The sequence below is a fragment of the Phocoena phocoena genome, chromosome 14 (genome assembly GCF_963924675.1).
Source record: "Phocoena phocoena chromosome 14, mPhoPho1.1, whole genome shotgun sequence".
NCBI classification, from domain to species: Eukaryota; Metazoa; Chordata; class Mammalia; order Artiodactyla; family Phocoenidae; genus Phocoena; species Phocoena phocoena.
The window spans coordinates 80,906,670-80,932,999 of NC_089232.1; the positions used below are offsets into that span (position 1 = coordinate 80,906,670).

The following is a 26,330-nucleotide window of genomic DNA, read 5'->3' on the forward strand; positions in this document are numbered from 1 at the left end:
GTTTCAGGATTGAATTGACCCTCTCTGGGCTGGAGGTACGTCTCTTAAACGAGGTGTACGGTAGATGGGATTGCTGACAGAGCCCACCTAGCTCTGATACTCCCTGGATCTCTGACTGAGAGAAGGGATGCTGGGCGGACATTTGTTTCTGGGAGCTGGGTGGTCTCCACCTTGGAGATTTCCAGTCAGGTTTGCAGCACATGCTTTCTCTGGGGAATCATGTGGGATACTGCATTGAGTCCCAGGTAAGCCTTTCTACTCCAGAGCTATTATTACACTCGCCCTGAGAAACTCTGGGCTTTAAAATCTTAGAAAGAGTAACCAGCTTGGGATTCAATGGACCTGGGGTTCATTCTTCACTCACCTAAAGGTGGTTTCACATCAGGCAAGTTATACAACTTTCTGGGCTGATTTCCTAATCTGTAATAGGAACATAATTCACACCTCTGAAAGTGTGAATTCAGTGAGATATTACATCTAATTTGGCCAGCATATGCCCAAACATGACAGAAAGGTAGTTTTGCTTTGTATAAATAATAATAGTGGTTCCCTCATAAAAAAGTGGCAACCTAAGAGAACAGATGAGTTCCTCGCTGTTGTGAGGTGGTCTCAAACCCCAAATAGCAGAAAATCATCATTTTCCAGACCCCAGGGGTTTAGTTAAATACGCACAAGTTTATTGATTGAAGAGATTAGGACAAAAACATGAAACCAAATACAGGACAAAGCACCAGAGGCCATAGATTCCCACCATGCATGTCACCAATCTTTCCTCCTACAGGGGACTTAAAAAATAAGGGAGAGGGAAGAAAAATAGGTCCTTCTTGACTCAGCCCCATCTTCAGGATGTAAAAAACCCTCTCTCCTTTTTATCTTCCATTACCAAAATAGAATCAAGAGCAAATCCATGGCCTCCTTGTCTCCCAACAATGAACGGATAAGCCGCCCTCCTGGGAACGTGAGGCCGGTATCCTGCTAAGTAGGAATAAAGCATCCAAGGTCTGAACATACATGCCACATACTATAATGAAGCACAGATTCAAGTAACATTTACATACTAGAGTCCACGGGTCACCTACCCAAAAACATGACCATTTCACAAAACGTATACAGGCAGTAAAATCCAAATAACTGAGGTACTGGAAACACAAATATTGATGCCCAAAGAGTTCCGTATCATACAGCAATAGAAAAGCCATAAAAAAAAAAAAATTTTGCCACTCGAAATCAAATAAAGCTATCTAGAAAAGCCAAATAAAAGGTTATTTCAGGGACAGAAATACTCAGAGAAAAAAAAATATATAAATGTTAACTACAGCATGTAACATGTTACCCAAGTTAACCCGTAATTGAAGTACTGGCTTAATACATCACAATGTGACATTTTCCTTAATAAATAGAAGAGTTCTTGAAAATACAAAGGTGCGTATGGGGATAGAGAGCTTGTTTTATTTATATCATCCCAGCTTTCAGCTTATTTTCCTTCCCGCTTGTCTCGACTGAGGTTTTTTGTCCTAACCAGAGGGGCTTCCAAGCCAAAAAAGATCATACTCCGTAAAGAAAACTCAATAGCTGCTCTGTATTTTATACGTGTGGGACAACCTGCTTCGTTTCACTAGTTGCCGATAAAACAAAGACAAAATGTTTAGTTGAGATCAGAGTGTTACAAGAGCTTCAGACTCCGAGAGCACCCAGGATCTCAGACTAACACTATCATCTCAGGAAAGAGGCATGCCTGTAACGCAGCCCTCATCATTCAGCAAAAAAAAAAAAAAAAAAAAGGAGTTGAACTTCTCTTTTCCTTTCGTCTTCCTTTCTTTCTTCTTTCTTTAAACTATGATAGCCGTAATGCATCTGGAAGTTTGACTTCTAATAGCTTCCTGCCATAAACCAATTGACACAAAACAGAATAGTGGGTTAAAGGAGAGATTTTTTTTTTTTTCCCACTTCAGGGAGCAAAGTATTAACATGTCATTTCCTGATCAGGATATTCAATGTTTATTTAGAAGAAATGAGTTGAAGAACGCAATTAAAAGACACAAAATGGATTTTTATTTTCTTTTAGTTTTAGCACCCAGGTTTCATGTCAGTCTGTGTGCACCGAATTTTTTTTAAACGAACCCCGTGAATTATCAGATAGGTGGTTGGCTTGTTTAAAAATGAAAAAAAAAAAAAAAAAAAAAAAAACCCTTGGCCAATGGTACCTTCCCTGAATCATGACAAGAAGTTAAATGCTAACAGTGCGATGCCAAGATGTATGTTTGAGGCAGAGAGTTTTGATTCTATCAGGATCTGCAAATATTTTGGAACAAAATGGAAAGTGGGGTAGGCGGAAGCAGCCTAACTGACAGGGGTAGTCTCCGGGGGGCTCCATTAGGCAAGAGAAGCTCCAGGGGGCTCCCGCCCATCCGACAGGACCCCGGAGGCCGCCCCCATCCCGCATCTCTGGTCCCCATGCTACATGTTCAGTCAGCTCCTTGACGGTTTTCCTTCTTTGAACCAAGAAGCCTGTGAGTGTCAGTGTCTTTCTTGCTACCAAACCAGGCGATACGTGTTCCCCGGAAGAAGTCCTCTCCACTGCCTTCTCTTGCTCCTGGTACCTGCTAAGTCACTGTGGGGCGTGAGCTCAGTTAAAGAAAGGGTCCAAGTTCTCTTCCATGTTGACATCCGGCACCAGCTGATCAGACACTTCCTTAGCACCATATCCTGAATTCGAGACGCTAAAATCTGTAGAAAACCAAGGATGGTCCAGAATTTCCTGCGAGGTCAGCCGCTCTGAGGGCTCCCGCCGCAGAATGCTTCGGATGAGGCACTTGGCCTTGGGCGACAGAGTCTCTGGAATGTTGAACTGGCCACGCCGGATCTTGCTGAAGAGGGAACTGGGCTCAATGTCATGGAAAGGGTACCGCCCAACCAACATGGTGTAGAGCATCACTCCCAGGCTCCACACATCAGCTGCTTTGCCCGAGTAGCTGCCACTGGTGTTCAAGATCTCTGGGCTGACGTACGCTGGGCAGCCGTGCTTGTCGGAGAGGGAGTCATCATCTCCCCGCAGAATGTAGGCATCTTCCAGGCTTTCCAGCTTGACCCGAGTCCTGCAAGAAACGAAGGAAAACGTGAGCTCATAAGGGTGCTCTGAGACCCACGAATCCCATCATTACATCTCATGTTTCCGATGACCATTCATTCATTGGCCCAGCCAAACGTTACCTACTGAGCACCTTCTACGTGCCAGACCCTATTCCAGGGCTGGGGACCCAGGAGGCAAAGACTCTGCATGAAACTTATGATCTACTGGAGGATTGCAAAGTTCAGCAAGTAAACAAACCACAAACAGCACTATTATCGCCCCATCTTAGTGACGAGGAAGAAGAAGATTAAGTCATACTCTCAAAGTCACACCTGAGTCATGATGGGGAGACACAAGATTTGAACTCAGATCCAACCAGCTGGGAAGCTCACAGAAGCTCTGTCCACAGCTTCTGGCAAACCTGTGGCGAACATGATGCAACATAGGAGCAGGACTTTTCACTCAACGGCATTTTGGCTTCGCAACAGCCCTTTACTCGGACGTAAAGGATTTTATTACCCCATGTTACAGAAAAGAACATGGAAGCTCAGACAGTTTGAGTAACTTGCCCAGAGCCTTCTAGTTGGGAAATAGAGAAAACTTGACCTCACATATTCCTAAGTCAACCTGAATGCTCCTTCCACTGCACCAAGCTGCATCTCTTAGGACACAGGCAGAGCCAGGCAACATTCAATCAGGAGTGCATCCCATTACCTAGTCCTTCCAAAGCCAACATCCTCATCTTCTTTCCAAGATTTCCTGTTGAAGTTGCCTCCTGTCCTGCCCATCACACTCCTAGGGTCTGGTCCTTGACCTGGTACATATGTGACTCAGGTTAGATAGTCCACTTGCGCCAGCACATATGTGATTCTGTCTCACATGGGTACATGGGTGTGTGTGTGAATCTTCCCCCACCAGTTAAGGACCACTGAGCTCGCTGATGGATACAGGACTCTCCTGGGTACGATGGGGAAGAACGGAGGTGGAGAAATCCTGCATTAAACTCTGAGTCCCTGGAACCGACCTCTCACCTTTATGCAGAAGGACTTGATATCATCACCAAGTACAAAATAAGTATGTGTTCAGTGCCCCCAAGCTCCTAGCCTAGCATCCCTTCCTTAGCCCAGGCGCCTCCCAAGAATTCCTGTGTCCCTGCCCTGCTGTTCTCTGAGTGGAAAGTTAGGCATTATTAACCTTTCAGTGCTTAAAACTGACACCCTCCTCTCACTCTCCTGGCCAGAACACCTCCACTGCCAAGTCCCTGTAAACTCAGTTAATCCCATTCCCTCACACTGATGACGGTCTGCCACGAAGGGGACATGGGACGGGGAAGAGGGGCTAGAGTTAGGGGTTGGGACCGCATGGATAGTGCCAACGAGATCCTACAAGGTCAGTATCATTCCTATCAGCTGGTTCCTTCATCTCAAAAGGGCCCATCAAAGCATCTACCCTGCTGCCCTGAGGTGTCAGGAGGCTCAGATGAGCCGAGAATAGGAAACTGCTCGGAGAAACCACAATAAGGCTTTATTCCTAAATCAGAGCCCGTGACTCAGGTCCATCCACTGCTACTTCTCTTTCTTTCTCCAACTGCGGGTCTTAGCCTTTCCAGGCAGTCACCACAGCTCCCCTAAGAGCCACTGAAGGGAGGCGAGGCTCAAGTTATTCCAAGGAGAACTGCTCGGAGCTCTCTAGAGCAAAAGGTCTGATGAAACCCTGGGCTGATTCTAAGATCCTATATTTGGATTACAGGAGTTTCCAAGACCAAAGGGTGACTACTTCCTGGTCCTAATTTCCATCAATGAGCAAGAAATAGTTGTGGTCACTGGAAAAGGTGCTGGGCTAGGAGGTAGGAGAGCAGATTCCACGCCATACTACATCTCTCATCTGCTGTGTGGCTGTGGGTGAGTCATTAAACCTCTCTGTTCTCAGCCTTAAAGCAGAGTACTGAACAAGGCAGTCTTCTTTTTTTTTTAATTTTATTTTTTTGCTTGTGGTGAAATATACATAAGATACAATTTACCATCTTAACCATTCTTAAGTGTACAGTTCAGTGGCATTAAGTACATGCACACAGTCGTGCATCCATCTGGACAAGACAGTCTTAAAGCCTCTGCCAGTTTTAACATTCTGGGCTTCTGTCATATATAGCAACACACCTTCTTTATCTGCTCACCCATATTCGATTAGAATCTGGAGTGCACATGCCCTTCTCCTCCCCCTGTAGTGATGATCTGTACAAGTAGGAAGGGTCTAGGTGGGCTAATCTGGAATTGAGCGGATTAGAAACAAATCTCTTCTTCCTTTTCCTTTTTCTAATCTACGGTGGCAGGTGGAGCTGACTCACACCAGCCTCACCAGATGTTCAGAAACTGGAGGTGAGTCAGTGAAACCCACAGGGCAGAGGGGAAGGGCCGCAAACCGCAGGCCGCAGTGGGTTCTCTGCAGCTTCCCCGTCCCCCCGTCACCAGCAGCAGCTCCTGCCCAGCTTTGGGACCAGCCAGGCTCCCTCACCTCCAGGTTCACCGTGTTGACAGCAGAGCAGCTATGGGAAGAATTATTGCAGGGCAAATAACAATAATAAGCCATCGCATCTGTGTGACGAGGGGCTATCGTCCGGTGGAATGAGACTTGGAAGCAGAAGATTCGTGTTTGGAGCCAGGTGTGTCCGCCGAAACCCTCCGCCGCTGTCTCAGCTCGTCCAAGCGGGGACGACCATCTTCACCCACACGCCCCCCACCGCACCCCCGCTTCCAGACCCTGCACCGGTCCTCACATACGCCGACCAAGCCCAGTCCTTCCTGGGGCCTCTGCACACGGTCCTCCCCACCCCACCCAGGCCCCTGCCCGGAATGCTCTTCTTCCAGATACATGCACCGCTCAGTGTTTTCAGGTCTCTGGTCAAATAAATGCACTTGATTAAAGAGACCTTGCCTGACCCTTCTATACAAAGTAGCGCCCCATCCCAGAATCCCGCATCCCCTCATCACCGCCGGGAATACTACGCACTTACACGTCCACGGTTCTGCATTGATACTCTGTATTATGATGCCAGTGGCCGCTTCAGGGTCCTCACCTCATTCCCCACCTCCAGGGGCTCCCGGGCACGTGGCTAAGGTCACTTTGAACGTGGAGAAAACCACCTGTGTTCCCTGCGGTATCTCCGGCCCCTAGACTAGTAGCCGGCACACAGTAGACACTCAATCCCTCGATCAAAGAGTAAACGGGACAGTCACGCTGCTGAGCCCCGGGAGCGCCCGGGCGCTCACCTTGAAAGGAACAACGGCCCCTGCTCCGGGTAAAGGAGTTACACCTTCCCAGGACTAAGTGGAGGCCAGGTGAAGGCTCTACGGGGGGCGGGCTTTGTAAATTACAACACCTCAGGTGCCTGGCAGGGTGAGGGCAGGAGGGAGATGTGGCGTCCAGGACCTTTCAGGGGACGGGCTTCCCCACCTCAAGCTCTTCGCTATAAGCCGATTCTAAAGCCCTTTTTACATTCCTATCTCCTTCCGGGTCACACCCCTAGATTCCGACTTTCTCCTTCACCCCGTTAACCCCACCCCCTCCCTCCCATGGGCAGCAGGGACCCCACTTTCATCCTCACCGCTCTTCCGGAACCCCCCTCCGGATCATGGACAAGGGCCTTCGAAAACGGTTAAGGTCTCCCTCTTATCAATTAACACCCTCCCCGAGTTCACCTCTCTCCTCCCCAAACTCAAGACGAGTACTCAGGAGCTATGCAAATACCTAAGGAATCTGAGGGCGGTAAAAAAATTAATTAATCAAAATGCACTCCATGCGCCACTGACCTCCGCTGCCCCTAAGCTGATCCGTCGGCCCCTGCGTCCTCCTCCCTTCAGAGGCCGAGCCTCCGGCTGGGAGCATCCGGATCTGTGGTCACAGGGCGTTCGGTGCGGCCGGTAGCGACACAGCCACACAGAAGCCAGGCCAGTTCCAAGTCTTGAGGTCAGAGGCCCGGGTTCAAATGCTGCCTCTGACAATTAGTAAGTGCCAGATATCAAACACCGTCTCTGCATTTAAGCATGCGTAGGTATCTACATATATTTTCTCTTTTAAGATGTATAAAATCAACTTTCAAGGCAAGAATTATTATTCCTTTACGGGGACACCGAGTCTAATAGAGAGGATAGGTCAGCTCGTTTGTGGGGAAGACTAGTTAGCGGCTGAGCGCTCGCCTTTCTCCGGGCGGGGAGCTGATGCCAGACCCGCGCCGCCGCAGCTCCGGGAGGAGGAACGCAACCCAGGCTGGCTGGGCTGCGAAGTCGCCCCCTCACGAGGCGCAGCACGCATGCGCCCCAGGGTCAGGGAGCCGGCTTCTTCTGCGCAGGCGTGCAGGCGTCCCCCCCGGGGTGGGCTGAGAGAAGCCTAAAAAAGGACGGGGAGGAAATGCGGCGCCCCAGGCATTCTTCTGACCTTGCCTCTCTGGGAACATCCTGAACTTGTTTACATCACTCCCAGGCAAGGGTCGAGGCAAGAAGCCTGGATTACGTCTTTAAATAAGGACCTTCCGGGGTGCCCATAGGTCGCGGGCCGAGCCCGGCTGGAGTTCCAGTTCCGGTCCCCACAGACGTGCCACACAACTGCAGGGCCCTTCAGAAGGTCTCTGGGGCTCAGCTTACCCCCGGGGATGGGGGGGGGCTCGCCCTCTCCTCTCAGGAGTGTTGCAGGGAGTGCCCGGCGGAGCGCCTGCGCCCGCCAGAGTGAGAGGAAATGAATGAACAGTCTTCCAGCTTCTGAGGGTTCCTGATCAGTCTGGGGATTAGGAATTTCCAGGCAGAGAAATCGATTTTCATAAAAATCAACGGGAGCATCAGATGGCCCTAGTCATTCAAATAAACTAGTCACGGGAGACACAGACAGGACAAGTCACACCCATCATCTCGGTTTTTGTGAAGATTAAATGAAACAATGCAAGTACAGCATCTATCAAGGAGCGTAGCAGAGTAAGTCGGCAAAAAGTGGTGGAAACTAACTAACCTTCTTATTACGATAAGGAACCTACCTTCAGCCCCAAAGCCTAGAGGGGAAGACAGATGTAGGAGCCTCAGGAAGATTGAAATGGACATGAATTCTGTGCCCCGGTACCTTCCTGGGCCCTTTGCACTTGTTTTTTGTTTTTTTTTTTTTCCCCTTGCTTAGACTGTTCTTCCCCCAAATATGTGCCCAGCTCACTCCTGCTCACATTATTCAGTACTGACTAAGGTAATCAGGATGGGCTTCATGGAGGTGATGAGACCAGAGATGGTACGTGAAGAATAGAGACTCCTGAAAGTGACAAGGGAGGATGGTGGAGATTTGTGTGGCCAAAGAGCTGTAAATGACAGTGGTTATCTCCTGCTGCTTCTTGGAGGAGAGAGCCCTGAGCCATGAGCCCCAGGCAGGGTTGATTTGGCCTGCAAGCTGCATCCCTGCGTGCATTCTGCAACCTGTCCCTGGCACAGGCGGGGAACAGCCTGCTTTGCTTTCAACCTCTGAATGAACAAGGCTTACACGGGGGCCGCCTGTGTCCCAGGTGCAGGCCCAGCCCAGTGCCAGGCCTCCTGTTTTCGGATCCTGAGCCAGGTTAGGAAGCCAGAACCAGCAGGATGCAGTTCCACTCCCCACCTGCACAGAGCATCCGTACCCGCCTTGAAAGCCCCGACCTGATATCCTGCCCACTCTCAGCAGAGGCTTGAGTGGCTCCCTGTGGGTCACGAAATCGACCTCAGCCTCAGTTTCCCTTCTGTAAAATGAGAACCAATGGTACATGGCCTGAAAAGAGCTCTTCTACCTTCAGATTTCCCGATTTTACCTTTCCTTTAACTCTTAAGCTATAGGGACTGCAACCCTTCCTCTATAACATCCTGATATTGATATAATAATTGTAGTAACAACAACAGGAAACCACGAATTAAACAACTATAAAATGCTGGGATTTTTTTCAGTCTACGTTATCTTATTTCTCATGACAAAACTGAAAGGCAAATATTATATGTGCCACTTCCTAAAAAATAAGGAAAGTGAGGCACAGAGAATGAAATGTTTTAGGTCATACATAGAGTAACTGAAAGAACTGAGCTCTAATCCACGTCAGGAGGATTCTAATGCCAGTGTCTTCTCCAAAAGACACGCTGGCACCAACATCACAGATTTACTTGGTGTCCAAGACAGAGAAACTTCTTAAGGGAGACCCTGGGTTTATGGAGACAAATATGGCCCCGGGTTTCTTCAGCACCAGAGCACCTACAAAACCATCACATACATGATCTAAGTGCTATAATTTATGAGGTGGATGGTGGTAGCTGGACCTGCCCGTTTACTAGATGAAGAAACTGGGGTACAGAAAGCAGATGTGACTTGTCCAAGGCCACCTGGAAAGTGAGTGACAGAGCCTGGATTTCCATGTTCAGTGCTTCTATCCAAAATAGAAAAAAAGTATACACACAAGGAAATCATCCTTTGCTTTTAAACCTGAAAACCCACCCTGGGCTCTCAGCAGGAAGAGATCAAGACAGGGTCAGCCAGGGAGGGGCCAGGCTGGGAGTTCAGCCAGACCAAGTGGGCTTGGCCTGGGCAGGAAGTCCGGAAGTCACTGAAGGCCGTTCCGTGGGGTGGGTCCAAGCAGGCAAAGGGTCGAGGGAGAAAGGTCAGCCGCAGTCCGCCACAGCCGCTACTGCAAAGCCACCCTTGGCTGCCGGTCCAGTTGTCAAGCAAGGGTCCCAGCTGGGGCTACTCCTGGGGGGGCTCAAGGAAGACCTCTGAGCACCATGGGCTGCATTTTGCTAGCCTGGCAGCCACCACTGGGACTCCCCAGGTCGCTAAACTGCCCAATAAATCACTACTCCCTTGAGCCTCTGTTTCTTGTGTGTATAGATCTTTCCAGCAGTCACCTCTGAGAGCCACCGATGCGCCAGCTCCCGGAGATTCACTGAACAGACCTAGCACTTAGATCAAGCTGCTCACAAATTAGCAAGAGAGCAGCAGGTAAGCCAGTAAGGGAACCACTCGGGGGTGGGGGTGGGGGGGAGAAGTCTAAGGGGAGGGGGACCTAGGGAGGGCTGGTAAGTTCTAGGAGGCAGTATATCCTTTGACTGCCCTACAACACCACCCCACAATCTGGGACGTGGTGGTTCCCGCACCGCTTTGATTCAGAGAAATCTGCAGCTTGGAAAGATGAAGTCACTTGCTGGGAAACAGCACAGTTGGGAGGAGAAACCCAAGCGGACTCAAGCACCCAGGTGTTTCCACGGCACCGGCCGCCCAGCCAGGATGTAAAAGCCTGTGTAGCTGGCGTGCAGACGCATGTTCGCGTCCGACTCATCAGGGCCGTGGTGGGATTGGGGAAGCCATACCCCGCCCCCGCTCCCCATGCAGCCTGCCTGCCGTCGTTATAGGAACAGCCAGGACATCCAAGGGAGGAGACGCAGCGCGGACTCCTCAAGATACTCCATCCACCGCTCGCTCCCCTGCATTGAGACCTGGGTCCCCGAGGATCCCCCGACCCCAGATCAGTCGACTGAGCCTCTCAGGAAAGCTTCCCAGGCAATCATCCCTGCTCCATGCTGGACAGCGCTGCCCCAAGGGGCCACCAGGCCAGTTTCTTCCAGGAAGAGGCAGGCACATCCTGAGGTGCTGTTTCGGTTGATCTGGGGCCCAGAACATTCCTATCCATGCCCCACTGGTGGGGTGAGGGCAGGGCTCAGGCCAGTCCCTCCAGCCCCGCCACCCCCAGCAGTGCTGTGAGCGGCTGGTCCACACAGTGGGCCGGACGGGGATGCTTCCCTTGGCAGGGTCCTAAACTGGGGCTTCCCCAGGTGGCCTGAGCAGAGACAGAACAAGTTCAGGGAGTCAGAAAACCGGGTTCTGCTCTTGGTCGTGTCACTAACACGTTATAGGACTTTGGGGAAGGACGTTCCCCTCCTGATTTCTTTAGCTGCAAAGATAAAAGGGCTGGATTTAAATCCCCGCCCCCCCCACTGCCTGAGTCCTGGTTCAGCATCCTGAAGGGGATGCCCATCCACAGTCCATCCTCCACACACACTTCTGGAATCACAACGTGACCCCGCCCAGCCCTGACTAGAAAACAACTTCAATGCCTCCTCCTGAATTTCAGATCAAGTTCAAGGTCCCAGGCACGAAGCCAAGGCCCTAGACCTCTTCAGCCTCATCTCTGCCCCCACCCCGCCCCAGAGTACCCTTCCCCAGCAGTCCCTCCCCACCTACTCCTGGCACTTTCGGGACCCCTCCCCTTCCCTCCTCCATCACTCGGAACAGCCCTGTGAAGAAGCCCATCTCCTCCCTGACATAATCCTTCTCTACACCCCACTCCATTGTCGGAATATCCTCTTCCTGCTCGCTGACAGCTCTCTAACGCACACCCTTCCTCTCTGACATGGTGTTAAAAATAACCATTGCACTGTGTCTTCCATTAGGGGAGGACTCTGGTATTGAGTCTTGTATCCCCAATACCTAGCACAGCAAGTAGTGCATAACAGGTGCTCAATGAACGTTTGCAAGACAGTGTGATTCTCGTGTCTGTGAGACGCCCCCAGCTCTAACCTGCTGTCTAGAGCTCAGGGCATCTTGGCGTGACTGCTCGAGAACTGCAATGTCTAGAATCCAAAGAAATTTCAAATAGACTGGATTCTGTGCATGGTTTAGAGAAATTCCCACGAGGGCTGGATAAAGGACGTTTAAAATGTGTTTCCATCCACTGTCTTCTTCCAGCAGTATATTTAGGGGATTTTTTCTTATAATATTTAGGCCTCCAGGGTATATGGGGCTATTCATCCCCCCATTGAGTCAAATGTCATACATTCACCAGCACTTATAATGCTAAGTCCTGTGCTAGGCATGAGGGTCCAAATAATAAATGGACCACAGCTTATAGCTCTGCAGAGGAAACCAAACCCACTCCACAGAGTGGAACAACAGGACGTATTAGGACTGCCCGAGGGGTTAGTTAACTGGTGGCCGAGTCTATGTCTGCCAAGACTGCTCAGAGAAAACCGAGTCCTGAGCTTTACTTAGACTCCAGCCGGCCAGGTCCTCGTGCTGTTCACTTGTCGCCTAATTGTGTACGAAAATTCCTTCTACAGGTTGAGCACAAGGGTGTATTTTGTGTGTTATCTATTTCTGCAGCTAACGTGGCATTTGAGGGCCTAACCTTGGGAGCCAGGTCTCCTGGGTACAACCCCCAGGTCTGTGCTGACTGGCTGTACGACCCTGAGCCTCAATTTCCTCATCTGTAAAATGGTGATAACCATAGCAGAACTCACTTATTGGGTTTAAATGGCTTAACTGAAATATAGTAATTAATTCAGATGAAATTCATTTCAGTGTTGTAGTTAGAACAGGGCCTGGTACATGGTGGACCCTAGATATTATTTCACTAACATGTAAGTCCCGTGAGAGCGGGGCTTCTGTCTCATTTGGCACTGCAGTATCTCCAGCACCTAGAATAGTGCCAGGCACATACCAAGTGCTCCATAAATATCTGGTGAACAAATAAATGAACCTACAGGTTGCTGGGGTATGAGGCTCACAGCCATAGAGGATGACGGACAGCAGTCATGACAGGTATCTTTTTTTTTTTTTTTAATTTTGTGCTGTTTTTATTCATCTCAAGTATTAGCTTAAACTTCAGTGTGACAGATTTGGGATTGAATTCTTGACAGGTATCTCTTTAAGTCCCTGCAGTGCACCAGGCTCTGTGCTGGATACCCTAAGTTTATTATCTCCAACCCATGTCAGAGAAGGCAGGCCGAGGTCAAATGGTCAAGTGCAGGAATCAAAAATCTCACTGCTGTGCCCTCTGCTCCATTTGCCTGAGGGGTCCCAGTCGAGCCCATGAGCTAATTTATTAAGCCCCAATAGTAAAGAGCCCAGCCAGAAATCCTTTTGGGTTTCCACTATTTAGTGTATTTCTAAGCACAGAACCTTGAGGAAGCCCTCCCCTCTAACTGTGACCTGAAGCCCTTCATAAATAAAATGACACCCACCGCAGACATGGATAATGGTATCTTAGATAAATGTCACTTTTGCATAAATCATTAAATCAAAATGGGAATGATTTGTTACTTGATGTGGAGCTCTGTAAACAGTTCTCTTGAAAAACGGTGTCTAGGTGGGAGATCCTAAGTTTTAGTCATTCTGGGCTCCCATCTGGGCCATGACCGAGACGACCATTAGATCAATACATTCCCTGCCCCCCTCGCTCTGTCATTAGAATCCAACCTGAGAGGCTCCTACTCAGTAAAAGGCATTTTCAGTCATTCAGGGCCCACCACGTTCCGGAACAGTGCGCATGAGACAGCCTCTGACCCCGAGGAGCTCCCAGGCCAGCAGGAGATGAGGACAGTCTGGAGATGCACACAGACAAAAACAACAGAGCGGGAGACACGCTATGACGGAGGCAAGTGTGGGCGCTACCGGAGGGTGTCACCGACACATCCTGAGAAAAAGGATCTGGGGAGAGGAGCTTTCCCTAAGGATGGGCCTGATATACATCAAAGTGGTCAACATGAAGAAGAGAATCCCAGGAGTTCTGGCTCCTTCAAAGCAAAAAGGCAAGGTGTTTCCCTAAAACCCAGTGAGCCTACAACTTAACATAAATCACTATTAATGAAAGAAAGCAGAGTCTGGTCTCCAGGGATCCAGTGCCTGCCCTCTGTACTTTGTTAGATACTGAGCCCCAAGAGAGGTGAGAAAAACCTGGAAGATCTAAAGGGAGGACCCATATAGATACTAACACCTGGGAAAGAGAGCACTGACCTGGGTTGGTGTGGGAGGGAAGAGGCCTTCACCCCGCAGGGAGGTGCAGGTCCTCTGGCGCCTGGGCAGAGGGCTTTTGTTCTACCGAAAGCCCCAGGCCGCTGGGTTCCTCGGAAGAGTCCCCTGTGGCAGACACAGCACTGATCGGCTTCCACAAAGCAGAGGAAATGAGACCCGTGACGTCAAGAGATAATGATCTCCAAACCAAAGAAGAAACATGTACAGAAGCCGTCTTCTCTTTCACATGGGGTATTTCTGGGCAAAGAAATGTCAACACTGAACTGTGGTTGGGGGCAGGGAGCTGGGGTGAGGGGTGGCAAGGGAAGGAGAAATCCAGCTGGCAAACGGGGACTGCTGTAGGCACAAGCCCTGCCCCTGGAGCTTTCTTCAGGTGGCCCCGCTGCAGCCCCAGGATGCACCAGCTTAAAGGGCTCTTTACGTCCTGAGTCAGCAGACTGGCCCCGGGTCACCCAGAGGGGCAGACAGCACGTGCAGAAGAGGCCAAGGACAGCAGAGGGATCTCGTGCTGTGCACCCAGCATCAGGTTCACTGCCGTTAATTCACTTAATTTCAGGAGCAAAGTCCTCTCGTTATGACGAGGCAATGGGGCAGAAGGTGAAGTAACTTGTCAAAGTTAAGGTGATGAATAAGTGCAAGAGGAGAGATTGGAATCCAGACAGCAACTCACTTTCCACGGGCATAACTGGCCTTGTCCCTTAGAGGCTGGGATTGAACCATGGGCCTCACGGAGCAGACTGACCAAGCAGACCCCTCTAATCCCAGAGCAGGGCGAGAGGGGCGGGAGGACGCAGGCACACCCTCTGGGAATTTGAGCACTGCTCTTCCTCAGGTTCAGGGCCCCAACCAACAGGGGGCCCCTCCTACGCACACAGACCATCTCAGATTTTACGACAGGAACTGGGGATGCAAAGGGTGTGTCCAGGGCGAGTTCAACCAAGACAGGGGTTTAACTTCCTCAAAACACAAACGAAATGACTGAGGCTCTGCCCTGCAGAAGCATCTCGGCAGGGAGGAGAGGCAGCAGCACAGTGGCCGGTCCAGGCCTGTTGGGGCAGGAGCCCTCGCTCCCTGCCTGTGTTTCTGTCCACCTTGCCTTTGGTACATCTCGTCAACCTTCTAGCCCTTCTGAGCATCAGGTTCCACACCACATGTACTTGACCTGTCAGGCGCCCTCATAATACGGATCCAGTGATTATAATTAAAGAAAAGAAAGAGGAGGAAGTGGCTTAAATCTGAACCCTTCCATCACAAGGGCTCTACCTTCATGGAAATGGTTACTGCATTCTCCATTCTCTGGGAACTGCTCCCCCATAACGGTACCATTTTATCAATGACTCTAGGAGCAGCTGTTGATTAGTAAGTGCCTGCCCTGCCCTGTGAGTCACAGAATCATCTCATTGAACTCTCACAACCACCCTACAGAGATGCAATTATTATTTCTGCTTTGAGGAAAGAAAGTACAGCTCAGAAGCATGGAATGACTTAATCAGGTAGCTAATAAGTGGTAGAGCCAGAATTTGAATCTAGCTCAAATAAAACAATAAATAAAATAAAAATAAACAAATAATACAGGAGCAGAAGGATCTGAGGTGCTGCTGATTCAACACAGAAGCAGAAGGCACCCTAGCATCAGGGTTAATAGAACACTGGGTGTCATTTGTATATGATGTCTGCAAAGCCACTTGTGGGAAACTGGACTTGCGGTGATGACAGTGCCATTAAGAATGTTCCCATGGATGGCCATGGACTCAAGAGTTACAGATGGTTCAGAATGGAAAATCTGTGCATAAGAAGTCAGCCCGGAGGCAGGTCTCTTTCTGAACCACGTGGGGCAGAGTCAATATCACTACGTAATGCTTTCACCTTCTATCACTTTCAAGATCATCAAGGAACAAGAAGCACATCCTTGAGAGAGAGAAGGCAGATGCAAAAGAGGGGCTTCCCTGGTGGCGCAGTGGTTAAGAATCCGCCTGCCAATGCAGGGGACATGGGTTCGAGCCCTGGTCCAGGAAGATCCCACATGCCGTGGAGCAACTAAGCCTGTGCGCCACAACTACTGAGCCTGAGCTCTAGAGCCCTCGAGCCACAACTACTGAGCCTGCAAGCCACAACTACTGAGCCCGCGTGCCACACTGCTGAAGCCTGTGCGCCTAGAGCCTGTGCTCTGCACCAAGAGAAGCCACAGCAATGAGAAGCCCGTGCAACGCAACAAAGAGTAGCCCCCGCTCACCGCAACTAAAGAAAGCCCGCACGCAGCAACGAAGACCCAACGCAGCCAAAAGTAAGTAAATTAATTAAAAAAAAATAGAGTGCAAAAGAAGTGTCTGGTGATTTGAAGTTTAATAAAGTAGTGCTTCCTAAGGTCTCTTCTATGCCCCGCCCCCCCATCATAGGACCAATGCATTAAGGATCAGAGAACAGACACAGATGCCGAAGCCTAACTTTTCAAAAGTCTTTCAAATTCAACCCATTGTTTCTAACGCTCGTTGCTGTCAAGAGAGGAAGAAGCTTTAGTCCTATTGAGATACCTATGGATTAGGTCCTATTGATTAGGACCAAAAGTGAAGGCTGCCAGCAGCATGGCCCCCAAGAGATCCCAGGGCCCCTGAGTCCTGTTCTTCTCAGGAAATACAAGCGAGGTTGCCACACAGCCACCGTGCAGACCAACAGAGACTCTACCATGAAACTCGGTGGCCCCTGGGAACTAGAATATGCTAAGTGACAAAACCCGTCTCACATTCCCAAGTCGAGAGGTTAAAAACCAAACAAGATGAAAGAAGGCCGCTAAGCATTATTCATCTTTTACAAAAAGTTGATGGTTGGGTGAAAATTAAAAAGGTCCTGTCAGCTACTGATGAAAACATTTAGAATGTCCTTGAAAAGGAAAGCAGCAACCTTCTCAGAGCTGCCCAGAGATACATGTCGTGTTCGGCACAGCAAGTTCGTTGGTACCTCAGCATGGTTCGGGGCAGAAAAAGAGCTCTGGAAGGAAATGACAGGATTTCTAGGCTAGCTCCATCATTGGACTGGTTGTGAGACCTTGAGCAAGGTCACCTAGCTCCTGTGCGGCCCAGGTGCCTCGCCTGTGGCATGGGGCGTTCTCCTTCCCCCCCGATGGTCCTTCGGGAGGCCGGGCTGCTCGGGCTCAGGTGCTCAGACATGCTGCAAACAGATGGAGACCAGCTTCCTGCCTGTCACTTGGGTTGTCTTTTTCAGAAGGAAAATGCTCTTTGGAGTTAAAAAGGATTGAGCTTTGACACGCCTGCTCCAGTGGTGTCCTGGTTTCACATTCACATGAGATGCCTCTTTCTAGTTCTTTCTAGAAAGGGTCTGCTCTTCTGCATAAGTCAAACATAACTCCAGACTGAGCATCAGTGCCCCACAGTTCTCATGTTGGAAGCGTCTTACGCGTGGATATTTCTTCTCCAGCCCCTGCGACATCAAAGACTCTGGCTTTGCCACAGTGCACTGATCAGCAGTCTTACACGTCTTCCCATAAAGGACAAGCAGGCCTGGGGTTCGAGAATCCCTGCACCAGCAAATGTGAGGTCGGAGTCAGCCCTTATCTGCTTCCAGACGGCTGTGGGCTCTGGGGTGAGCACCCTCACCTCTGGGGCTCTGCTTCTTGGTGGCAAAACAAAAGGGCTGAAGCATGGAACCTCTAGCGTCTGCTTCTGCCCCCATGTCCTGTGACCTGGGAACATCCAGCCTACTCTGACTCACTTCACAAATCTGTGTCTACCACGGCTGTGCTAAGCCTGGATGGGTCACCCACCCCCCATGTCCTTGCTGATGCCTGAAATTCTTCTCTAAAGAGACAGAATCAAAGATGATGTTTAAAAATGCAGATCCCCACGAAAGAGAGCATTGATTGTCCTGACTCCTGGTGGCGGCCAAATGAATTTCTTGAGAGCTGACTTAACAGAGATAATATGTCCTTATTTCTGCTCTTTCATGTCTGTAACTTTGAGACTTCACCACGCTACACTTCGGAGCCCTCATCTACCCAATGGACACGCTAATACTCACCTCTCCAATTCTCAGAGAGAATTAAGTGTGTTAAATGATAACCTTATGGTAGGAGCTTATAGAGATCACCAAATATTACCTCTTATTTTTGTAGTTAGAGTTATTAGATCTTCAAGGATGGTGGAACACTGAAGGGCAAAGAGGATACCTCTCTGTCAGTATTCTGCTGGGGTCAGATGTATTTATCATTCCATATGAGAATATTCAAAGCAGCACATGCCTGAGTGTTGGAACTCGGGAAGACCTTAGAGCCAGTAGAACTGAGCCAGGACAATAAAAGGATGAGGAACTTGAGGCCAAGGGGAAGGGACCAACATAAGGTCACAGAGTGGAGTAAAGGCAAAAACAGGATAAGAACCTGGGTCTGCAGGCTCCAAGGGCAGACACACCTGAGCTGAAAGAAAAGTAACCATCGCCCCACACTCTAGATTTTCAAATAGCGCCCCCGACCTTCTTTAGTTTGTTAATATAGGTAAATGCCATCCACTGTCAGAGACTGGGATATTGGCCACCACGGATTCCTATGATACTCCTTTATGGGTAAAAATATGGAACAATAATCAACTTCTGTGGGTCCAGGAAATCCAGGGGCCCTCTGCACTTTGTATACTCAGCTGGATTATAAAAGTTCATGAAATTATTCCATTTGGGTTAAGTAACCACAGGCCCTTTGACCTGTGCTAATCCCCAAATGCTTCCCAGACATTTACTGCCCGATTAGCTCAAACCATGAAGATGGAAAAACCAAAGCACACACCACGTGGTCTCTCTCATTTGGATGCCATGAGACTTCTACAAGCAATCGTCTAAATACACCACAGGCCACTGGGATCGATGGCCAACTAAATGGAAGATGGAAAGGTCTGATAGTAAATCTATTCCAGACGGATAAAAGGTAGCCCCGAAATGTTCGCTGAGCGAATGAATGAATGATGTGCACTAGCCTTGTATTCAGATGGTCCTTAATAGCTTTGTGACAATGGAAACTTCACTTCACTAAACACTTTGCTAACGGGAGCTGAGGATGCCCAAGGCAGGCCGGAGAATTCCATGACATCATGTATGCAGAGCCCCTGGAACAATCCTTGGAATAGTCAGCAGTGGACATAAATCAGCTGCTTCCACTCCTCTAAAACAGCACATCATTAAAAAGAAAAAAAGTAACTTGAAAGAGTTTTTACAATCAAAGTCAGCTGGAGGAGAAAGCAGGGCCCCAGTGGGATCTGCTAAATAGAATGTAATGAGTTAATGGAAGAACCATGAATGAAGCCCAGATGCCTAGCATCCTGTCCGGCCGTCTCCTAAAATAACCGAGACCTTCACATTGCCAGGCATGTGCACAGGCAGGTTCCTCACCTGCAACATTGGTCCTTCCTACATTGCCTACAACATATTCATCTTTCAAAATCACCTCTCCTATAAAAACTTTCTTGACTCTCCAATTCCTAGTTAGAACTGACATCCCAGCCCTCCGTTCCCATCTGACCCAGTACATAAGTGTATGTAGGGTCTGTAACATTTCCTTTATAGGTCATTGACTAGCTAATGCAACTTGATAGTCACGGTACTGAGACTTGTAATTCATACTGAGGAACAGACTTAGGAAATATCTGTTGAATGAGTGACGAATGAATGACAAACAACCGATCCCAGGCGTGGAGCTTTCCGAAGGCAAGCTTTTCAAAATCTTGCCTTATTCACACTGAAAATGCCACACAGGCTGGCAGCCACCTTCAGAGTTCAAGACACCAAGACAAAAATAACTACTGGGTCACAGAATAATCTGGCACTTGTGAGCATCTGATAACATCTCTTAGAGGAGCGGCAATTGGCTTTCTAAGGGCACTTCAAACACTGCGATACCCACCTCCCTTTGTCTGTCCACGCTCCCCCTCCTCTCCTGGACGGCAGGCAGCAAAACACAACGTCCACTCCAACCTCTCTGAGCAGCCTGCTATAGTACACGGGCCTGGACAGGAACGAGACTCACCTTTCTTCGTCCTTAAAGATAAATTTCCGCAGCTTGAGGTCCCGCAGCACCAGCCCCCCGTCGTGGCAGTGGGCCACCGCTGAGGCGATCTGGTAGAACAGCCTGGCCGCTTCCTCCTCCTTCAGCTTCTTGCAGGTGCGAACGAAGGAATGCATGTCCCCATAGCTGCGCTCAAAGAACACATAAGCTTTCGTCTCCCCCAGGATGATTTCGGTGATTTGGTTGATGTTGCTGTGGGCAGACAGGCAAAAGCAGGGGGCCAGGGACTCCTGGTAGCAGCTGATATCAAACACCTACGGCAGGATGAACAAAAAGACCAAGAGTCAGAGTACAACCAAATCCTGTACAACCGAGTCACAGAATGTGGATGCCTCCCATAGACGTGGGCCAAACTTGGACCCAGACCACACTGGCCTTGCCTACCAGCTGTGTGGCATTGAATAACTCGCTTGACCTCTCTGAGCCTCCGAGTCCTCATGTGCAAAAGGGCAAGTGATTGACTCACCGTGTCGGGAGGATTATATGAGAAAACGAAGGTCAGAATGCTCAGCCAGATGTAATACAATACACAAGTGGTGTATCACAAGTTGTGTATTGTATTACACAAACTGTATACACAATGACACAAAACAAATCACAAATAAGTTTATGATTTTTTTCTCTCTATCCCAATCCCCTGTGTTTATAGAAAAATTAAGGCAAAATTTGAAAGTGACCCATCCCAAGCTGCACAGATAACACCTTATTTACCTTCAAAAAAAAAGTACACCGACACTACACAGCTACAGCAACTGTATACAACGTATTTTGTGCTGCATAATTGGGTGGTATAGCAGTATACAACATAACAGCAATTAATAGGTTAAATGCGTAGACTGAAGGTTACCTAATTCAATACCTTCATTTCGCAGATGTGGAAATTGAGGCTCAGATAACAAGTCAAATCAAGCCCCCAGTGGCAGAGCCAGGAAAGGACGCAGTCCTTCTTATTAAGAAAGCAGACACGCTCCTTTCTCTCTTCCCTCCACAGATATCTAGCTCAATGAATCAGTTATGCAATGATTTTCTATGAATCAGAATAAGCCTGTGAAATGCCACCTCATTGTGGGGTTATTTAGAAAGAAAATCCATCCTCAGTACCTTTTGGAGACAGATCTAAGAGGAATTAACACTACAGAGATTTTTCTGAGGTTACAAGAAAACGCCTTCATTCATTTCAAGAGCTCCACTAAATCATTTTCATTAGTTAGAACATACTCTCCTTGATCATCATTTTGCAGTGTGTGTGGGAAACGCTGGCCTAGAAATAATCAAATTTGAGAATCTAATCCTGGCTTGGCCACCAATAACCTGCACGAGGTGGATAAAGCACTCAGAATCACTGGGCCTCCCTCCTCTTCAGAAACTGAAGACATTGATTTAGAACATGGTTGACCTTTTTTGGGTCCAGATCCCACCTGAGAATGTGATAAGAGCTCTGTCCCCTCTTAGCTGACAACGACCACTCAAAAGCATGTATAATACTGGATTTGTCTTAAGGGGATTCACGGGCTTTCCAAAACCCAGCCAGGGCCACAGGCTGCTACTTAAGAATCCATGAGTTAAGTCTCTCTTAGCTGCAAAAAACAAAACCCAAAAATCTGTGAGTCAAACCGGCCTCCTAAGAACCTCGGGAGGGCTGGTGCGAACCCCGGCTAGGAAGCAAAGTAACGTTGTGAATGAACCATAATAAGGCATCTCAGGAAAGTGGCACAGCTGCTGCCACTATAACCTAGAATTTAAGAATGAATACTTCAGTGTCTCCAGAGACCACAAATCACACCCTGATACTGTCAAATGATGACCTGCGAGCGGTGACCTCAGAGGTCCGTTCAATTAGGAATCTGAAATGCTTGAGTCAACTTTAACACCCAGACTGCAGGCAGCAGAAACCCAGGAAAGCCTCAAAAATTTCCCGGAGAGCAATAAAGGCTTTGCAGTGGCTAATGTAAACACTGTGTTATATAAGGAGGATGCTGGGATCTGAAGAGCCAGGCTTCAGGCTGTGTCACCAGTACTCATGGAGTTATGATTATTTATAACATACTTCCTGCTTCGAGCTGCATTTTTAAAAAATAAAAGGAGTTTTCTTTTTTTTTTTGCTCAGTACCTTTAGTCTATTATCCTGTCCTGCTGCTGAAAAACTGGATGGACATTAAAATTAAAAAAAAAAAATCAAACAATTCATGGCAGCTTCAAAATGCAGCCATACCCTTTGTAGAAGAGACTAAATTAAATTCCAAGATGGTGGACAGAGTATGAAAAATAAAGCAAGTACTTATGTTTTCCCAAATGGGTAGGAACCAAACTTTTATTAGTAGCTATAACAGGCATTTATGGGCTTGGATTGGTATTTAAACCATCACCTTCAAGTGTAAAATCAAGCCATAAGCCTGGTTGCCAGCTTCTTTTAAATGTTTAATTTGGAGCCTTAGTTATATAATGTGACAGTTCAGATAAGGCAGAGATTAGGCCGTCATTCACAGTTTTTGCAAAAAAAAAAAAAAGCCCATTTTGTCAAGATAGTAATTATGTCAAAATCTGTACAGTAGCTACAAGCATTTCCATGAAAACAGTAAGCTAAGAACCCCCTAAAGTCCCCTTCCTTCGTCTGCCTAGCTTAAAGTAGGCACAGGGAGACAATAAACAGGCATGATTATTTTGGTTAAATGACCCTCCAGTCTCTCTCTCCCAAATTATGTCCTACAGAATTCTACAGAGTTCTCCGTAAGTGGCATTTTACATTGGATCTGTTTTTGCAAAGACTTTTTTTCTTGGGTCAACACAGAGCTTGGAGACACGAACTCTATATTCTAAGATGTCAAAAGGAACTGGAATTCAGTGTGTAGATTTCAGTGAGCCTTGCAGTAAGCCAAGAGTCCACGGTGCATACGTGAGGGTAGTTCATAGAAGCAGCCTTATAAAACCACTTGGAGCTTCCTAGGTTATACACAGCTATGCTTGCATAAGAAGTCACCCACATCACCTCTGGTAAAAAGGCAGGCAAACAGAAGCTGCTGTGTCTTAAAGGGATGACCTCTGTCAAGCAGAACAATGATACTGCACTTAAATCCACTGGCAGCCGCACAGTAATTGGTGAGGGGCTGATTCAATCTTTGCAAGAACTGAACCAGCCGATTAAGTACAGTTTCAGGCCAGAGAGCAAGTCTACGAATGACACTATAAGGTCAGCCCAAAGTGAAATATGTCTTGAAAAATCTGAAGGGAGAAAGAAACAGCAGGAGCCAGAGTCACCTCTGCCTTTAAACAAAGAAATAGCGGGCAAGGTGCTTCTGCAGAATTTGGCGGCAGAGTCCCTTGACTTCAACGCGTCTCCAGCCTTTGAAAAATATTAAAATGCTCTACCGAAGTTTAGCAAGAGGAGTGAAAACACTCACTGCTGGGTGATTGTGCATATTTCCTATGAGAGTGGCAGCTCTGTGGAATTCATTCATTTCAAAGGATGACTACCCCATTGTACAATGTTGTAGGTCTTATGAGAATTCAATCCAGCTCTGAATAGCCTACTGAATTTTGGTGAACTGGGAATAGCTGCTCTGAGTCTCAATAGCTTGGAGAAGGTGCAAAATACCAAATGCTCAGTACAAGCAGAGAGAAATATTTAAAGAGTCTCTGATTTTCCCCAGCGGTCTGAACTGAGCAATTGCAAAACAGACTGGAGACCCTTCACAAAACCCGTGTTTCACAATGAAATACTCCAGTCCCCTATGAAAGAAAGCAAGTTCACAAAGCAGCCTGTGGTTGACGGTAAAAGTGTGATACATTATTTGCAGCACAGCTGTGCCGAGTGCCCATTTCAAAGACATCAGGGGTCCCCACTCCTTACTACCTCCTTACCTCCCTCCCCCCAAAAAACAACAGTGAGCAAATCTAAAATTAAGCAACAGTGAATTCTTGATCTATGTCCAATTCCTGGGTAGCCTGCTCTACCGTCTTCATTTTTTGTTTGTTTTTTTTGCAACTAGTCTCCTGCTCATCCCCTCGTCTGGAGCCCTGTGGGCGCACACAAAGACACACAGACACACTCAACACAGACGCCAACCAGTTCAGGGTCAAAGACGAAAAGGAAAGGAAAGTGCCGATCTCTGCATTAGCACTGTGAATCCCCGAGGCTCCAAATGCTGGCCTCTAAACCATACAGGCAACGGTGTGTGCTGAGGGGTGGAGTAGCAGGGTCGAGGGGGCTCCGGCTCGGAGAGCTGGAGACGAGAAGGAACGGAGACAAGAGGAAAAGACCCAAAGGATTCACAATTTCCTGCACCCAAAGGTGCGCTGGCGGCTTTGATTTCCACCCCCAACCCTCCTTTCAAGGCTCCTGGCAGAAGCAAGCTCTTTGTGAATTCCTTCCCCGCGCTGGGCCCCTGGGCTCAGCCAGAGGGGACACCTTTGTGTGTCTCTTTGAAGGGGCACCTACGGAACAAAGGTTCAACACCTGCACGCTGCTGAGAACAATGGCTGCGAAAGGAACCAAGTCATCAGCGCCTTAAAATTAGCGGGGGATTCCCTCCTCGGTGTTGGAAAGGGGAGGGGGCTGGACCCAGGGAGCAATCCCCGGGCAGCGGGACCCGGCGTCGCGCGGAGGAGCTCCACGAGCCCTTGGGAGCACGCGTGGCCGTGGCCCCCGCGCAGTCCCGCCGCCCTCCCCCCCGCGGGCTCTCCCCAAAACGCCCCCGCCGCAGCCCGCCGCATTGCCCGCAACGCTCTAAAAACTTCGCAACTAGTCGAACAGGAACAAATAAATACATAACCCCATTTAACGAGACCACGGATAATTATCCCGCGAATCTCCCTCCCCCCCCGGACTGCAGGGCTCGGCAACCTTCCGCCCCCTCCGGCCCCCTCCAAAAGGCCGGGGGGATCTTCTTAAAAGACAAAAAAAAAAAAAGCAAAAGCAAACCCGGGCTTTTTACCTTGCACACCAGCTCCTCTCCACTGTGTAGATGCACGGCACGAAAAACGTGGTCTCCCTCCAGAGGTTCCAACAATAAGTATTTCCCGATGCAAGAAACGCAATGCGACAAGTTCGGAGTCTCAGGCGGGCTCGGGGAGCCAAGGTTCGGGCTGAAACTCTGGCTGGGTTCGGCGGACCTTATAGACGACAACTCTTCGAAATCCTGGGTTTTGTTCCGCGATCTCCCATATCTTGCTATTGTGATGGGGGTAGACCTGTGTATGTTCATGAGTGTGGGGATCGCACTCGACAAACAAAAAAACCCGCTGGAGAGACGAGTCGCTGGCGAGTGCGTCTGCAGGCGCCTCGGTGCCACGGATTTTAAAAGGGAACGAGAGGGGAGGGGACGGGAAGGGGGCTACGTGGAGAAAGAGTTAGAAGCCCCCAAATGGGCGCCGCCGGGCACCTTGTCTGCGCCGAGCCCGGCTCCCGGGGGTCCTCGGTCGGCAGCAACTCGGGTCCTTTTGTTACCCCAAAGCCGCCAGCGATTTGCAGAATCTTCGCACTTTTAGTTTCTCTCTCTCTTTCTCTTCTTCCAGCGTGGATCTAGACGAGTAACCAGGTTGCTAAGGTGGGGAGCTGCAGCGCCGGGTCTCCCGAAGCGATCCCCACGCAGGCTTCCGAACCGCAGACGGGGCGGAGGAGCCCGGCTGTAGTTTGTGCAATCTTCGGGGAGCGCACGGCCGCTGCTTGGTCTCAGCGCGTTAGAAACCAAACAAAAAGAAAAAGGAAATAAGCACGGGTACCGGCTCGCGCCGCACCGCAGACAGAATCCGCGCTGCACCCCCTTTTTTGGTGGAAAGGGTGGGGGGCGTGGAAGGGGGGGTGCCGGAGAGGGTAGTTACCTACGTTTTAACTGTAGATGGCGTCTGAGGCTTTTCCAAGACCGCAAGAGCTCTCCAAAATTTAAACAAACAGACAAAAAAAATAGCAAGGGAGCATTTAACTTAGAGCGGTCAGCGCTGCCAACAAAAGATTGCAAAAGCTGGGCACAGAGTTGTGGTCCGGGCACAGGTACCACGGCAAAGCCCAGGGCTTGGCCCGCCGGGCGGAGGTCAGCACCGGCTCATGCTGTCGCCGCTCCCTCGCGCTCCAGATCGTCCTCCGAATAAAGCGAGAAGTGCGGGCAGGGACAAGGGTAGATCAATGGTCTCCGAGCTTCCGGGGGTCCTCCCGGCCCTGGAAGGGGATGCACCCCCAGCCCAGTCAACCCGCGCTGTTCCTTTCTCGTTCGGTAACTGGATCTCGCCTTGGAATAATTTGCAACCACTCCGTCTCCCCTTACCCTCAACCCAAATTGCCTGGCGGGGTTTGTTTTGGAGAAAATTGACGGCTTTTCTTCTTCTTTTATTTTGTTCTTCCCCCAACCGGAGGTAAGAGGAATGTGTACTTAAAATTGAAGGGGACGGCCGACGGTGCCCGAGGCCAATCCCCGAGCT

The 26,330-nt window shown here is 49.1% G+C and overlaps 1 protein-coding gene across 1 annotated transcript; it reads right to left on the reverse strand.

The window, feature by feature from the left end:
- Positions 1-1,454: 1,454 nt before the first annotated feature.
- On the reverse strand, positions 1,455-26,330 carry TRIB2 (tribbles pseudokinase 2). Its single transcript, XM_065891048.1, has 3 exons — positions 24,851-26,330; positions 19,881-20,173; positions 1,455-3,095 (listed from the first exon to the last, which is right to left on the reverse strand). Exons 1-3 carry the CDS (start codon positions 25,118-25,120, stop codon positions 2,627-2,629), a joined length of 1,032 nt encoding a protein of 343 aa, XP_065747120.1. The 5' UTR covers positions 25,121-26,330; the 3' UTR covers positions 1,455-2,626.

Bases quoted from the DNA above. Each gene is read 5' to 3' on its own strand.
- TRIB2 (XM_065891048.1), bottom strand. From the start codon at position 25,120: ATGAACATACACAGGTCTACCCCCATCACAATAGCAAGATATGGGAGA. The intron at 20,174-24,850 runs GTAAAAAGCCCG...ATCCTGCCGTAG, and splicing joins GAGAGGAGCTGGTGTGCAAG to GTGTTTGATATCAGCTGCTA. The intron at 3,096-19,880 runs GTGAGTCTCGTT...CGTTTCTTGCAG, and splicing joins ATCTTTAAGGACGAAGAAAG to GACTCGGGTCAAGCTGGAAA.